The 18,253-nt window shown below is 41.7% G+C and overlaps 1 protein-coding gene across 1 annotated transcript in view; it reads left to right on the top strand.

The window, feature by feature from the left end:
* Positions 1-18,253, top strand: part of PYROXD1 (pyridine nucleotide-disulphide oxidoreductase domain 1) — a 154,676-nt gene that overhangs the window by 67,145 nt on the left and 69,278 nt on the right. The window contains exon 5 of the mRNA XM_063930089.1: positions 15,649-15,777. Within this exon, the coding sequence (XP_063786159.1) occupies positions 15,649-15,777 (129 nt within the window). The remainder of the gene's footprint in view (positions 1-15,648; positions 15,778-18,253) is intronic.

Raw genomic sequence — 18,253 nt, 5'->3', positions numbered from 1 at the left:
TGCTTGGGTTAACAAGGCCATGGGAGCATGGGCCAGCCGTATTATACAGGCTATTGAGGAGGAAAATAGCCTGGAAGAGATCACTCAACTGGCGGAACACATTAGAGAATCAGCTTCATACTTGTGTCAGGCATCTAAGGATGCCAGTAGGATTGCTTTGCGCATCTTCGCATCGGCAAGGAGAATTCTATGGCTCAGAGATTGGCAAGGAGATTCTGACACCAAAAAGGCAGTGGAAGCTATTCCCTTTGCGGGTGATACTCTTTTCGGTCCAGAATTGGACAAATGGATTGGCCAGGCTACGGCTGGGAAGTCCACATTCCTGCCTACCCCTTATACGAAAACCACTCCACAGGTTAAGAGAGGTTATTTGGGACCAGCGTTTATTTCCTTCAGATCTCAGTCTTTTCGAGCCCGAGGAAGAGGTTTCGGTGGGTCGGCGCGTGGGGGCAGAGGTAGAGGCCGCTCACAGGCAACGACCAGAAAGCAGGATAAACCTACTGACAAACATGACGGTCTCCCAGCTCACCTGGGCTCTTCCCTGGTGGGCGCACGACTGGAGAGGTTTCAGGACAGATGGGCCAACACCTCTCCAGAGGTCTGGATAAACAACATAATCTCTCAGGGGTACAGGATGGAGTTTCAAGATAGACCTCACAGTCAGTTTTTTACGACAGGTTTGCCTCGGTGCCCTCAAAAGGCAAAAGCGTTACTTGCGGCAATTCACAAATTGCTACAGTCAGAGGTCATTGTTCCAGTCTTTACCCCTCAGAGAGGAACGGGATTTTATTCCAGTCTTTTTGTCGTGCCGAAGCCAGATGGGACAGTCAGACCTATTCTCAATTTAAAAGTCTTAAACCAATTTCTAAGGGTCTTCAGATTCAAGATGGAATCAATCCAGTCGGTCATTGCGGGTTTGGAACAAGAAGAGTTCATGGTATCCATGGACATAAAAGATGCGTATCTACATATCCCGATTTGGTCCACCCACCAGGCTTACCTACGGTTTGCACTGGTGAAGGATCATTACCAATTCAGAGCTTTACCATTCGGCCTGTCCTCAGCCCCAAGGATCTTCACGAAGATCATGGCGGTCATGGTGGCAGAATTAAGGTTACTGGGAATCACAATAATACCGTATCTAGACGATCTCCTGATCAAGGCCTCTTCTCAGGAGAAGCTGATAAAGGATGCTCAGACATCTCACCAATTTCTGATCCAACACGGATGGATTGTGAATTTCCAGAAATCAAACCTCATTCCAACTCAACGGATTCAGTTCCTAGGCTGGATATTGGACACGGTGAAATTGAGAATTTTTATGCCAGAATCCAAAATTCAGGACATACGGAAATTGGTGACTCAGGTACTAAAGGCACCAACGGTTTCTCTACACCTCTGTGTACAACTTCTCGGGAAGATGGTAGCGTCGTTCGAAGCTCTCCAGTACGGCAGACTTCATTCCCGACCTTTTCAGATGAACCTCATTGCTCAAGGAGCAGGTTCACATTGGCTGCTTCATCGGAGAATTTGCCTTCAACCACAAGTGCGGGTCTCCCTGACATGGTGGTTGGTGCACAAGAATCTTGCAGCAAGGAAAAGATGCGGCATTTGGGACTGGAGGATTCGGACAACGGACGCCAGTCTCAGAGGTTGGGGTGCCGTCCTGGAAGACCATCATTTTCAGGGAAGATGGACATTGCAGGAAAGCAGATTACCCATAAACATTCTCGAATTAAGAGCAGTTTACAATGCACTTCTCTTGGCAGAAGATCTGGTCATGGGTCAGCACGTACGAATACAGTCGGACAATGTCACGACGGCTGCTTACATAAACCGTCAAGGGGGAACAAAGAGCAAGATGGCGTTAAAGGAATCAACAAAGATCCTGTTGTGGGCGGAGAGGCGAAACATCATCATCCTCGGCAATATTCATCCCAGGTGTAGAAAATTGGGAAGCAGATTATCTCAGTCGGCAGGACATGCATCCCGGAGAGTGGTGTCTTCATCCACGGATCTTCAAGATGGTAGTGCGGAGATGGGGCCTTCCGCAAGTCGACCTCATGGTGTCGAGGCAGAACCACCAGCTGCCAAGATATGTATCCAGGACAAGGGATACTGCAGCAGAAGGAGTAGATGCGTTGACACTTCATTGGAATTACGAAATGGTTTACATCTTTCCGCCCTTCCCACTAATACCAAAGATACTGAAGAGATTGAAACGAGAACGAGTGTGGGCGATTCTGATCTCTCCGGATTGGCCACGCAGGAGTTGGTACTCAGACCTACAAGGGTTGCTGTCAGAAGACCCTTGGCGGTTGCCTCAAAGAGAGGACCTGCTGTCTCAAGGACCGTTTCTTTATCCAGACCTGAACAGACTGCGTTTGACGGCGTGGCTGTTGAAACCAGGATCTTAAGGAACAGAGGAATACCTAGAGGAGCTATTCCTACAATGATTGCGGCTAGGAAGCCGGTGACAGCTGGGCATTACTACAGAATTTGGAAGAAATACATAGACTGGTGTCAGGAACGTGGATGGGATTCGAATACCTTCCATTTATCCAGACTTTTACTTTTCCTTCAAGCCGGACTAACCTTAGGTCTGCGGTTGGGGTCTCTGAAGGTTCAAGTGTCGGCCCTTTCCATTCTTTTTCAACAACGGTTGGCATCCTTACCAGAAGTTCAGACCTTTTTACAGGGGGTGTTACGGATACAGCCCCCTTTTCGTACCCCCACGGCACCATGGGATCTAAATTTGGTGTTAGAATTTTTGAGATCATCTTTATTTGAGCCATTACCAAGGACAGACCTAAAATATCTTTCTTGGAAGGTAATGTTATTGCTAGCTTTAGCTTCGGCTAGGCGGGTCTCTGAGTTAGGAGCCTTGTCGTGTAAAAGTCCCTTTTTGATCTTTCATGAGGATCGGGCAGAACTCCGTACAAGAGCAGATTTCCTCCCTAAGATTGTTTCGAGGTTTCATGTTAACCAACCAATTGTGGTCCCAGCCTTCAAGGATCTGGCGGACGGGGATGTGTCCTTGGATGTTGTCCGAGCTTTGAAGGTGTATGTACAAATTACATCGTCCTTCCGAAAGTCAGACCATTTGTTCGTCCTTTATGATGGACCAAAGAAGGGTTGGCCAGCTTCTAAGCAAACCCTGTCTCGATGGATTAGACTTGCCATTAGGCAAGCTTATATTACCTGTGGTAAACAGGTTCCGTTGCGGACGAGTGCGCATACCACTCGATCAGTGGGGGCCTCCTGGGCGGCTGCCAGAGGTGTTTCCACTTCTCAACTTTGCAGAGCGGCGTCGTGGTCTTCAGTCCACACGTTCGCGAAATTTTATAAGTTTGATACCTTTGCGTCCGAAGATGCTTGTATGTATTGTACCTGTGTCACCTTAGATCTATTGTATGTATTGTACCTGTGTCACTGTAGATCTATTGTATGCATTGTACCTGTGTCACCTTAGATCTATTGTATGTATTGTACCTGTGTCACTGTAGATCTGTTGTATGTATTGTACCTGTGTCACCGTAGATCTATTGTATGCATTGTACCTGTGTCACTGTAGATCTATTGTATGTATTGTACCTGTGTCACTGTAGATCTATTGTATGTATTGTACCTGTGTCACTGTAGATCTATTGTATGTATTGTACCTGTGTCACTGTAGATCTATTGTATGCATTGTACCTGTGTCACTGTAGATCTATTGTATGTATTGTACCTGTGTCATTGTAGATCTATTGTATGTATTGTACCTGTGTCACTGTAGATCTATTGTATGCATTGTATTTGTGTCACCGTAGATCTATTGTATGTATTGTACCTGTGTCACTGTAGATCTATTGTATGTATTGTACCTGTGTTGATAAAGCCAAATATTTATCTTACTTAAAACCCTCTAAAAGGTGAAAGAACACAGTACGCTATTAGCGTATGGTATACCGTAAGGGTACGCACGTTGCGTAACAATCGCTTAGCCGTAGTCGAGACGCTCGAGCGTCACGTTCGCTCACGGCCAAGAGATCACAGGCAGGCACGCTATAGGCTGCCGACTAACGTAATGATATGCTATCAGCGTAGCGTATGCTTGGGACCACGAGGAGATCACAAGCGGCGCTGATGCTCACAATGTTAAACCTTTTTAACTATACCATAAACAATGTACATATAATGTAAATCCTTGTGCAGTGATAAGGTGTAAATGCAACACAGTGTAACCTTGTTAACTTGAAAGCTGTACGAGCGTCTCCTACGCTCTGAGAATACTTAGAAATATAATAAATACACAGATACCGGTATTAGGTTCTAACACCTTATATGAACGTTCTATTTGCAAAAGAATAATACAATACAAGTCATACACTACCAAAATAACATTGACTACCTAACCAGATAACTACACATGAAATACAATAGCAGTACAATAACACTTAAGAGAAAGAGAGAGAAAGAGGAGAAGAGAGAGAGAATGGCTTATAACAATAAAGGCAATATGGTTGCAGAGAAACTTACGCACAAAGGGAAACAATCGCATGCGCCTTCTGGATATCCAGCTCCCGATTATCAGCAATGAGAACCGTTGAAGAGAATAGAGAGCTGGATCAGATCGGCTTGTCCTTTTATACCCTACGCACAATACAGTACAATGGTCCCTATATTCTTATTGTTCATTGGACACAGGAATTCGTCTTCGCATTATAACAAAAGGTCATAGGTTGATTCATACAGGTGGGCTGTGACTATTTCCAACTGCTCAGGTGGGTGGGAAACTAGGTTTCCCGCCGCATGGATAATAAAGTGCAAATAATAGTAAATGTCCATAAACTTCTTATGTCCATAACTATTCGCACGAGTGATTAATCCGCTTCAAACCAACACCGGAATATTGCTAATTAAATACTCTTCCGATGGATACTAAACACCACTGTGTAACCCCTGTCTGACCCTTCGTATCAAACAAAGAGGGATCTCTTTGTCTATGAACATGCTACATTAACTAAACTTTCAGATTCTATCAAAGGGACCATAATCTTCAAAATACATTATATGGTTAAATTATGTAACGATTGAGTCGCCCGCTAGACGCACATAAACTTTACCGTAAATGCGCATACCGTGCGCCTGCGGGTGCACGCAACAGCGAGTATGCGCACGCACGGGAGAGCCCATGCACTCGCAGCGGGGATTCGCATGAGGTGCAAATATGGCAATGTGTAGCGTGATATTTTTCTGACTTTGACAGTCCACCCTTTGGCAGTCACCAATAACTGCCACTTTCTAAAACATTTCAAAAGGAGAAAAATATATGTCATGTGTAAATACATTTCTATGATTGGGTAGGGGAGGAGAGGAGAAGGTAGGAAACGGGTATGACCTAGTGAGATAGCAGAAGCATGTGTGTATGAATCCATGTTTGGGGGGTCATGTATCATCGTGCCGTACGTGTCTTAAATCAAGCTTCGAGGTATTGCGAAGTATACATTTGAATTCCTTCTTATCCCGTGGTACGGGTCTGTGGATGGGCTGTCAAACTTTACCGAGCTCTCTTCGGCTTTTGGTTGCAACAAAATGGGGGAGCACATTTTAGTTGATGATACATGAATGGGGGAATATGTGAATGCTGATATCTGTGCCTGTATTCCCTATCGACTATGTGTGTTATTACCTGAAGGTTGTAGAGATGAAGATAAAGAACAATTATGGTAAATGCAGTGATAAACTATGTGAGTTTAATATACATTTGCCGATTGAGGTCTTGTCTTGTGTCTTGTCTCGATGTACATGTTGACTGTAGTCTCTTTGTGCTTTTGCCAATAAACGCAAGCAAAGCTTTATCAATGTCCATAGACTTACAAAAAGTGTTGGGCTAGCGTAGAATTAAAAGTACTAGGGATATGGGGGTCTATGGCATAGTCCATCAGTTGTCTGTGTAAAAGGTTGTCAAACTTCTTCTTTAATCCATCTGATGTCTGCATACAAGGTCGTCAAATTCCGCTTCCAAGCGGGTCTTTTTACCTTGGAGAAAAACAAAGGAGAAACGGGTGAAAGAAACGGACCGTGGAATCACATTTTCATCACAACATTGTCTCTATCGTTGGGTCATAAATCACATCAGTTGTTGTTATTACAGTATCTTCACTCCTTAAACTCATCACTCGGGCGCTACGTTTACACTTTGTTAAAACCCGAACGCATCTAAATATCAGACCGACCAATATGATGACACCCAGAACACACAAAAGGAATTTCCCTACATCCATGATAATACCTTGGGTCCATTCTCCTAAACCAGAGAACCAATTTCGCGGGTTCAACCATGACACCCAACTGGTCAGCTCATTACCCACAGCGGCAAGGGTGAGATTGTGTTTCCTTCGGAACTCTCATTTTAATTGGAGAATGTCGTCCATCTTTTGGTCTATGACCTCGACCGGGTCCTCGGTGCTGTTTGTGATATACGTGCAGCACTTGATTCCATACTGAGTTGCTAGGGTGACACAATACCCACCCGTCACAGCTGTGAGATAATTGAGAATCATCCTATGCTGAACCAGTTCTGTTTTATAAGCTTGGAGCTCCCTTCCAGTATACCTGAATGTGTCATCATACATTTCAGTGATGTTGTCTAATAAATTTGCAAGCGCAGATATATATTTATAATTTATCACTCCTCTGGCGGTACGAGTGATATCTAACGCGATTAGGAATTGAATCCCGGTGGATTCACTGATCAGGTCAGAGGCCGGATGCTCTGTTCTCTCTATCAGGTGCCGTTTAACGATGTGCTCGTAATGAGTGTGAGTATAAGGAGCTTGGGCACTGCGGTGAATATCCTTCATTTTAGTGTGGGATACAGTCATTACTTCAGGCAGTACTTTTCCAATATAACATAACCCTTCAGAGTTTGGGGCAAGCCACTTATACGCCTTCCTCCCGCATATGAAATATGCATCATCGGGGAGAACATATGGGACGGAGTAGGACATTACCATATTACACATTTTCCATATGAAATCTCCTAACCCTAATTCTCCCATCTGTTTAGTACACGTATCGGTTTGTACGATGTGTGCACAGTATCCTGGTGATACCTCTCCAACTCTCATGGTCCTACTTCCTAGGGTATACCTATATCGGAAATATTTTCCACTACTGGCTATGTGGCGTATAAGTTCTGTATCTGTTGGCATTCTATCGGCTCTGTATGAAAAGGTCATGGTTTGGTTATTCCATGACACTTCCCAATTTCCCGGCTTTCGGGGATTGGAAATGTTAAAACATACTAGGGATCTATCCACATGATATTGGTGGAGCTTCAAACTAGGAGGACTGGAGATATTAAACCTCCTGTCCACCGGCCTCCCACCACTTAGCTCAAGTACCTCCCCTATAGTTAAAGGGAAGGGCACTAATCCTGATTTGCTATGGCCTTGAGGTACTTGAGAGCATACCCAACAATCTGTCTGATTTAACACTTTACCCACTAAGGAGTGATAGTCACTCAATGGATGCCGGTCCATGTGGACATTAAAACTGGACTGACATTTCTTTATGCACCCATCCTCAACTATATTGTCACAATGCCTACAGATGCAGTTCTCTTCAGCTAACAATCCTTCAAAATGTTTACAAATAACATGGCTGCTAGCTCGTTTCCGGTACTCGCCTTTGCTCGGTGATTGTGTTGCTATTGGAAATTTACACCTCCGTCTTAGTCATCAGAAATCCATTCTGGATCCTTTCTCGACCTCACTGGTACTCTCACCGAAACAGACTGCTCTGGTCAACATCAGGGTCAACATGAAAACACGGCTCACAGTCTCTCGAGGCGAGTCCATCTTACAGGAGGAGAAAGGAGAAATTTGTAATGGGGGTACAGGAAAACAGTTTGAGGGGGGGAGAGAAACTTGTTACGATAATTAGTTTTCTAGTCTTGTTGTTCTTCTTGTTCTGCTGTCATCTCAAAGGTGCTGTCTCTCAGTCTTCCAAACGATCACTCCGGTGATGCAATATTCCTTCCAAATCAGCGATCTCTCTGTAAGGAGCAAAAATCTTGCATCACCATTTGTCTAACTGATGTGTGACATACCATCTTTAAAACATGAAAACATGAGTGAGAAGAGAGAAAACAAGAAAAAACCAAAAGAGAGAGAGAACAATTCATATACATATATATATTACATAAACCAACAATAAACAATAACAGAAAAAAAAACATTTTTCAAACATTTTTAAAACATTGTTCATCAGGCTGTCATATCTACATGTCCAATGGTATCCTTGCGCAGTCCCTCCCACCAGCACCTCCATACTCCACCCTTTGTATCTGGCCAGGATACATTGATGTGGGTAGGTCATGCTGGGGTTTGGTAGACTTCTGCAAAGACCAAGTAGATATGCAATGTTTGAGTCCTACCAATAATCGTCAGAGATGGGGAGAGAAAAAAAACATTTCACAGATACATTTACAACGTTTCACCCGGTCATTCCTGTGTCTTCAGGGAATGACCTCCCACTTTATTAACTATAACCTCAGGCTTACCATCAGTCTTAATGATCACCTTTCCTGATTGCAACTTATAGGTGTAACTCAAATTTTTTTTACATATGTGGTATCTGATTACGATTTTGTGTATCATGTCGTGGTCTAGGGGGTCTGGCTTTATGTGGGCTGTTACAGTTACTGGCATAATGCCCTTCTCTTTTACAAAGATAACAAACCCTGGGCTTCTTCCAAGTGTCAGTGACCTGAGGTTTTGGTTGATTTGATGCCGCCTCAAACGCTTGGATGCTCATCACCATCAACCGCTTTCCCTGTACCTCCCTGATTCCTTGGATATCATGGTTATGTTGTTGTCTAGGGGGTTGATATGATTTTTGTCTACTTCCTGATCTACAATCTCTTGCAAAGTGTCCCTCTTTATGACAATTGTAACAGACTTCCACATTTGAATTACTCGCATTGGTGTGGGACTTATGCTGGAGTGGTCTTGTGGTTAGGGCCTGTATACTTGCGGCCATTAACTTATCACTTTGTGACTCCCTGTATCTGGTGATATTCTGATCATGATCAATAGTGGCCTCTCTTAATGCGGCCACCGAGATATTTCTCCAGTTTGGGTTGGTGGTCTGTACCCTTGTTCTCAATATCTCCTTTAAACCATTCATTAATACCTTAACCGCTATTTCTCTATGCTGTGCATTAGTTTTGATGTCTGTGATCCCAGTGTTTCTAGCCATTACTTGCAGTGCTCGATTGAAATAATTAGAAATACTTTCCCCTTCGTTTTGTCTTGTGGAGAAAATTTCATTCCACTTGACAACGGCAGGGAAATATACTTCTAACTGTCGGTTGATCTGCTTAATACATTCCTGATTGTGTTCCTCCGTTTGAGGTACTTCTGTGTCTAATTGACAATCAGTAATAAATTTCGCAGGGTCAACACTGGAGGGCAAACATGCCCTCAGCACTGTCCGCCAATCTTTGTTGGTGGGTTCTGTGGCGTTTCCTAGTTCTTTAATGAACCTTTGACACGCTACTAGATTTTTCCTAGGATCAGGAAATTCAGACATAATTGATCTCAATTCGGTCCGGGACCAGGGACGGCGCATTGCACTGTCCTTGACGGGAATGATTCCCTGATCGTCAGTCTTCCCATTGGGGACTGTGATCACCCTGACAGGACTAAACTCAATTACATCACCTTGTATTGGTCTTACAATATGGGGTACATTTGTTTGTGCGTGATATAAAACATTGTACGTACCTGTGGACACGACCTCACCTGACCCTCCGTTAGGGGGTTTGATTATTGCCTTTACCGATTTGGTCGTGTCCACCTGGATGTCTTGTGTGATGGCTGCTGGAAGAGGTGCCGACATCGTGCTGGGCTCACTTTCTTGCTTGTAGTCCTGAGGGAAGTTTGACATGGGGTGCGACTTGCACGGGTTAACATTTGTAATTTTTACACTTTCATTTTCATAAACATTATTACATTTTACACTTTCATTCTTAATACAGTTACTAAGTGCATTTTTATCGTACAACATTGTGCCTTTCTCCGCAACCATAATCCTCTCCATTGCCATGTCTCTTTTCCCAAGATGAGAGTCAGATATGTCAGTTAAATTTCTTTGTATTTCACTTTCCTGTTGCCACAATTTTAAATGGTCATAATGTTTGATCCGTCTCTTTGCTGATTTAATGAGACCTATCCTTCTCCTTAGATTTAGTAACACATCTGGGCTAAAGCTACCTACCCGGGGAAACTTCTCCCCGTCATGCACAGTCATTCTTTCCCATTCATCACATAAAACCTGTGTGTGTGCTGAGTCAACCCGAACCGAGGTTGATCGCCCCCTACCTGAACAACTGGCCCCCATAACTTGCAGGTGTTGCTTTCACTACCTCTGACCTTCAAATCAGGGTCTTCAGCGAACCCTTACAAAAACCAAGATGTCCGGGGCAGGCCGGCGGCGAAGTTTACCGAGTACTCCACTCACTCCTCGCCCACGTTGGCCAGTACTGCAATCACTGTATCCAGAGCTGTTGTACCCAACCTAGGGCCCCTATGAGCCTTTATTTACTGGGGCGTGTTCCCCAGCAAGTATCGGTTGTTGGATAGTTCCCGAGTGACCAGCGAACCTCCCTTAAAATAAAAAAATTACACAAATCACGTTAAAATGTACAAATAGCGTTTATGACCCCTATCGTACGCAAATGGTACCGGTCAGGTTACTAACTAATGCACACAATTACGTGCGGTACAATCGTTCGGCACATAAGCAACTAATCTTATGTGCGGAGCGACCAGTGGAATCGAAAATTGCGGCTGCGAATTCCTTCAGCCTGAGCTTCAATGGCCTATATGGGTTCCGCACCAACCCTTCTTGGTGTTGTGCTCTATAGCGGACTTCTTAGTCTGCTGTACCTAGACCTCCTGGTCTGTTCCGGACCTCCTGGTCTGTGCTACAGTAGACCTCCTGGTCTGCTATACTCTAATGCTCAAATTTATGTTTAACAAGGGATGCCTCCCCAGCCACCATGCACGTCACTTACATGTATGTACCTCGCGAGAACTCGATTTCTTGTGGTTCAATCCAAAAATTGTAAAAACATATATATACAAACACTCACTCACCACATGTACACTTTACTTTTGTTTCTATTTCTGCGCAGAAATTTCTTTCCTTTAGACCAGATGAGTCGTAAATTTAGAGAAGGATCTATTAGTTTAAATTTCGGACACTAAAATTGACTTGCGCTATTTATTGCGTTGCCACCTTTTCGCCTGTTAAAATAATACTGTCGTGTGTTTTGAATTACGTGGGCGTACCCAGACGCTCCGTTGCGTAATATACGCTGCGTGCGTCGGCCTTTACGTTGCGTACGCTTGTCTCACCCTTTTGTTAGAGACACGTGTATGCCAGCCAGATATGTCCACAGAAATATAGTTAGCACGTTTATCAATGTAGATGATCTTTAATTGTATTCATCTACCGAGCACCACACAAGTCTCTCCTTGTATCTTAGGCAAAGCTGTGTGCGTGCTTTACAAATTACCCCTTAAATGTATTACTTTTACTCTTTAACTACTAATAGCAACAAATCTTTCTTAGCACGTTATCAATTGTGAAATGGCAAACAGGAGAGTGATATATGAAAATACACGAATGAAAAGAAATGCAGATATATGCGTGCGTGTGTACGCAAGACAGAAATAAACAGTTTTAAAAGACACTAGCGTATTGTTCTTACCTCCGGTTCCGGATTCCTTCAGCACCCTTTACTAAGCGAAGCAGACGCTTATCCGGTCAGCACGACGAGGAATATTACCTCCCGCCCTTTGCTGATGGATAATGTCTGCTGAAATTACCTAGTGCAGATATGTGAAGGACGGACGAGCCGCCAATTGATAAAGCCAAATATTTATCTTACTTAAAACCCTCTAAAAGGTGAAAGAACACAGTACGCTATTAGCGTATGGTATACCGTAAGGGTACGCACGTTGCGTAACAATCGCTTAGCCGTAGTCGAGACGCTCGAGCGCCACGTTCGCTCACGGCCAAGAGATCACAGGCAGGCACGCTATAGGCTGCCGACTAACGTAATGATATGCTATCAGCGTAGCGTATGCTTGGGACCACGAGGAGATCACAAGCGGCGCTGACGCTCACAATGTTAAACCTTTTTAACTATACCATAAACAATGTACATATAATGTAAATCCTTGTGCAGTGATAAGGTGTAAATGCAACACAGTGTAACCTTGTTAACTTGAAAGCTGTACGAGCGTCTCCTACGCTCTGAGAATACTTAGAAATATAATAAATACACAGATACCGGTATTAGGTTCTAACACCTTATATGAACGTTCTATTTGCAAAAGAATAATACAATACAAGTCATACACTACCAAAATAACATTGACTACCTAACCAGATAACTACACATGAAATACAATAGCAGTACAATAACACTTAAGAGAAAGAGAGAGAAAGAGGAGAAGAGAGAGAGAGAGAGAGAATGGCTTATAACAATAAAGGCAATATGGTTGCAGAGAAACTTACGCACAAAGGGAAACAATCGCATGCGCCTTCTGAATATCCAGCTCCCGATTATCAGCAATGAGAACCGTTGAAGAGAATAGAGAGCTGGATCAGATCGGCTTGTCCTTTTATACCCTACGCACAATACAGTACAATGGTCCCTATATTCTTATTGTTCATTGGACACAGGAATTCGTCTTCGCATTATAACAAAAGGTCATAGGTTGATTCATACAGGTGGGCTGTGACTATTTCCAACTGCTCAGGTGGGTGGGAAACTAGGTTTCCCGCCGCATGAGTAATAAAGTGCAAATAATAGTAAATGTCCATAAACTTCTTATGTCCATAACTATTCGCACGAGCGATTAATCCGCTTCAAACCAACACCGGAATATTGCTAATTAAATACTCTTCCGATGGATACTAAACACCACTGTGTAACCCCTGTCTGACCCTTCGTATCAAACAAAGAGGGATCTCTTTGTCTATGAACATGCTACATTAACTAAACTTTCAGATTCTATCAAAGGGACCATAATCTTCAAAATACATTATATGGTTAAATTATGTAACGATTGAGTCGCCCGCTAGACGCACATAAACTTTACCGTAAATGCGCATACCGTGCGCCTGCGGGTGCACGCAACAGCGAGTATGCGCACGCACGGGAGAGCCCATGCACTCGCAGCAGGGACACGCATGAGGTGCAAATATGGCAATGTGTAGCGTGATATTTTTCTGACTTTGACAGTGTCACTGTAGATCTATTGTATGCATTGTACCTGTGTCACCGTAGATCTATTGTATGCATTGTACCTGTGTCACCGTAGATCTATTGTATGTATTGTACCTGTGTCACCGTAGATCTATTGTATGCGTTGTACCTGTGTCACCGTAGATCTATTGTATGCATTGTACCTGTGTCACCGTAGATCTATTGTATGTATTGTACCTGTGTCACTGTAGATCTATTGTATGTATTGTACCTGTGTCACTGTAGATCTATTGTATGTTTTGTACCTGTCACTGTAGATCTATTGTATGTATTGTACCTGTGTCACTGTAGATCTATTGTATGTATTGTACCTGTGTCACTATAGATCTATTGTATGCATTGTACCTGTGTCACTGTAGATCTATTGTATGTATTGTACCTGTGTCACTGTAGATCTATTGTATGTATTGTACCTGTGTCACAGTAGATCTATTGTATGTATTGTACCTGTGTCACTGTAGATCTATTGTATGTATTGTACCTGTGTCACTGTAGATCTGTTGTATGCATTGAACCTGTGTCACTGTAGATCTATTGTATGTATTGTACCTGTGTCACCGTAGATCTATTGTATGTATTGTACCTGTGTCACCGTAGATCTATTGTATGCATTGTACCTGTGTCACTGTAGATCTATTGTATGTATTGTACCTGTGTCACTGTAGATCTATTGTATGTATTGTACCTGTGTCACCGTAGATCTATTGTATGCATTGTACCTGTGTCACCGTAAATCTATTGTATGCATTGTACCTGTGTCACTGTAGATCTATTGTATGTATTGTACCTGTGTCACTGTAGATCTATTGTATGTATTGTACCTGTGTCACTGTAGATCTATTGTATGTATTGTACCTGTGTCACCGTAGATCTATTGTATGTATTGTACCTGTGTCACCGTAGATCTATTGTATGTATTGTACCTGTGTCACCGTAGATCTATTGTATGTATTGTACCTGTGTCACTGTAGATCTATTGTATGCATTGTACCTGTGTCACCGTAGATCTATTGTATGTATTGTACCTGTGTCACTGTAGATCTATTGTATGTATTGTACCTGTGTCACCGTAGATCTATTGTATGTATTGTACCTGTGTCACTGTAGATCTATTGTATGTATTGTACCTGTCACTGTAGATCTATTGTATGTATTGTACCTGTGTCACTGTAGATCTATTGTATGTATTGTACCTGTGTCACTGTAGATCTATTGTATGCATTGTACCTGTGTCACCGTAGATCTATTGTGTGTATTGAACCTGTGTCACTGTAGATCTATTTTATGTATTGTACCTGTGTCACTGTAGATCTATTGTATGCATTGTACCTGTGTCACTGTAGATCTATTGTATGTATTGTACCTGTGTCACTGTAGATCTATTGTATGTATTGTACCTGTGTCACTGTAGATCTATTGTATGTTTTGTACCTGTCACTGTAGATCTATTGTATGTATTGTACCTGTGTCACTGTAGATCTATTGTATGTATTGTACCTGTGTCACTATAGATCTATTGTATGCATTGTACCTGTGTCACTGTAGATCTATTGTATGTATTGTACCTGTGTCACTGTAGATCTATTGTATGTATTGTACCTGTGTCACAGTAGATCTATTGTATGTATTGTACCTGTGTCACTGTAGATCTATTGTATGTATTGTACCTGTGTCACTGTAGATCTATTGTATGTATTGTACCTGTGTCACTGTAGATCTATTGTATGTATTGTACCTGTGTCACCGTAGATCTATTGTATGTATTGTACCTGTGTCACCGTAGATCTATTGTGTGTATTGTACCTGTGTCACTGTAGATCTATTGTATGTATTGTACCTGTGTCACTGTAGATCTATTGTAGATCTATTGTATGTATTGTACCTGTGTCACCGTAGATCTATTGTATGTATTGTACCTGTGTCACTGTAGATCTATTGTATGCATTGTACCTGTGTCACTGTAGATCTATTGTATGTATTGTACCTGTGTCACCTTAGATCTATTATATGTATTGTACCTGTGTCACTGTAGATCTATTGTGTGTATTGTACCTGTGTCACCGTAGATCTATTGTATGTATTGTACCTGTGTCACTGTAGATCTATTGTATGTATTGTACCTGTGTCACCGTAGATCTATTGTGTGTATTGTACCTGTGTCACTGTAGATCTATTGTATGTATTGTACCTGTGTCACTGTAGATCTATTGTGTGTATTGTACCTGTGTCACCGTAGATCTATTGTGTGTATTGTACCTGTGTTACGTTGCCTGAAACAACTTTTTCATAATTAAGAAGTATATCTGTGTTTTCAGAGGGTGATTACAGAGGACGGGGCAGAATATGTGTACAACAAGTTGTGTCTATGTGCGGGAGCGAGGCCCAAAGTCATTGCGGAAGGAAATCCGTATGTGTTAGGTATCCGTGATACGGACAGCGCCCAGGTAATTATATATATATTACATGTATGTAGCAGTGTCACATGTATATTCTTCCCCCGTTATATCCTCAATGTCTAATTTATCTTGTGTTTCCCCTGTATGCTATGCTGTACTTACCACAGAGTGACATACTGTATGTACTGTACTTACCACAGAGTGACATACTGTATGTACTGTACTTACCACATATAGTGACACACTGTATGTACTGTACTTACCACATATAGTGACACACTGTATGTACTGTACTTACCACATATAGTGACACACTGTATATACTGTACTTACCACATATAGTGACATACTGTATGTACTGTACTTACCACATATAGTGACACACTGTATATACTGTACTTACCACTTATAGTGACATACTGTATATACTGTACTTACCACATATAGTGACATACTGTATGTACTGTACTTACCACATATAGTGACAGTGTATGTACTGTACTTACCACATATAGTGACACACTGTATGTACTGTACTTACCACATATAGTGACATACTGTATATACTGTACTTACCACATATAGTGACACACTGTATATACTGTACTTACCACATATAGTGACACACTGTATATACTGTACTTACCACATATAGTGACATACTGTATATACTGTACTTACCACATATAGTGACACACTGTACTGTACTTACCACATATAGTGACACTGTATATACTGTACTTACCACAGAGTGACATACTGTATGTACTGTACTTACCACATATAGTGACATACTGTATGTACTGTACTTACCACAGTGACATACTGTATGTACTGTACTTACCACATATAGTGACATACTGTATGTACTGTACTTACCACATATAGTGACATACTGTATATACTGTACTTACCACATATAGTGACATACTGTATGTACTGTACTTACCACATATAGTGACACAGTGTATGTACTGTACTTACCACATATAGTGACACACTGTATGTACTGTACTTACCACATATAGTGACACACTGTATATACTGTACTTACCACTTATAGTGACATACTGTATATACTGTACTTACCACATATAGTGACATACTGTATGTACTGTACTTACCACATATAGTGACAGTGTATGTACTGTACTTACCACATATAGTGACACACTGTATGTACTGTACTTACCACATATAGTGACATACTGTATATACTGTACTTACCACATATAGTGACACACTGTATATACTGTACTTACCACATATAGTGACACACTGTATATACTGTACTTACCACATATAGTGACATACTGTATATACTGTACTTACCACATATAGTGACACACTGTACTGTACTTACCACATATAGTGACACTGTATATACTGTACTTACCACATATAGTGACACACTGTATGTACTGTACTTACCACATATAGTGACACTGTATGTACTGTACTTACCACAGAGTGACATACTGTATGTACTGTACTTACCACAGAGTGACATACTGTATGTACTGTACTTACCACATATAGTGACACACTGTATGTACTGTACTTACCACATATAGTGACATACTGTATGTACTGTACTTACCACATAGTGACATACTGTATGTACTGTACTTACCACATATAGTGACATACTGTATGTACTGTACTTACCACAGAGTGACATACTGTATGTACTGTACTTACCACATATAGTGACACACTGTATGTACTGTACTTACCACATATAGCGACACACTGTATGTACTGTACTTACCACATATAGTGACACACTGTATGTACTGTACTTACCACATATAGTGACATACTGTATGTACTGTACTTACCACATATAGTGACATACTGTATGTACTGTACTTACCACATAGTGACATACTGTATGTACTGTACTTACCACATATAGTGACACACTGTATGTACTGTACTTACCACATATAGTGACACGCTGTATGTACTGTACTTACCACATATAGTGACACACTGTACTGTACTTACCACATATAGTGACATACTGTATGTACTGTACTTACCACATATAGTGACATACTGTATGTACTGTACTTACCACATTGTGACATACTGTATGTACTGTACTTACCACATATAGTGACATACTGTATGTACTGTACTTACCACATAGTGACATACTATATGTACTGTACTTACCACATATAGTGACATACTGTATGTACTGTACTTACCACATATAGTGACATACTGTATGTACTGTACTTACCACATATAGTGACACACTGTATGTACTGTACTTACCACATATAGTGACATACTGTATGTACTGTACTTACCACATAGTGACATACTGTATGTACTGTACTTACCACATATAGTGACATACTGTATGTACTGTACTTACCACATATAGTGACATACTGTATGTACTGTACTTACCACATAGTGACATACTGTATGTACTGTACTTACCACATAGTGACATACTGTATGTACTGTACTTACCACATAGTGACATACTGTATATACTGTACTTACC

This window comes from Pseudophryne corroboree, chromosome 6 (genome assembly GCF_028390025.1).
Source record: "Pseudophryne corroboree isolate aPseCor3 chromosome 6, aPseCor3.hap2, whole genome shotgun sequence".
NCBI lineage: Eukaryota > Metazoa > Chordata > Amphibia > Anura > Myobatrachidae > Pseudophryne > Pseudophryne corroboree.
The sequence above is the reverse complement of the archived record's forward strand: the minus strand, read 5'-3'. Positions and strand labels throughout refer to the sequence as shown.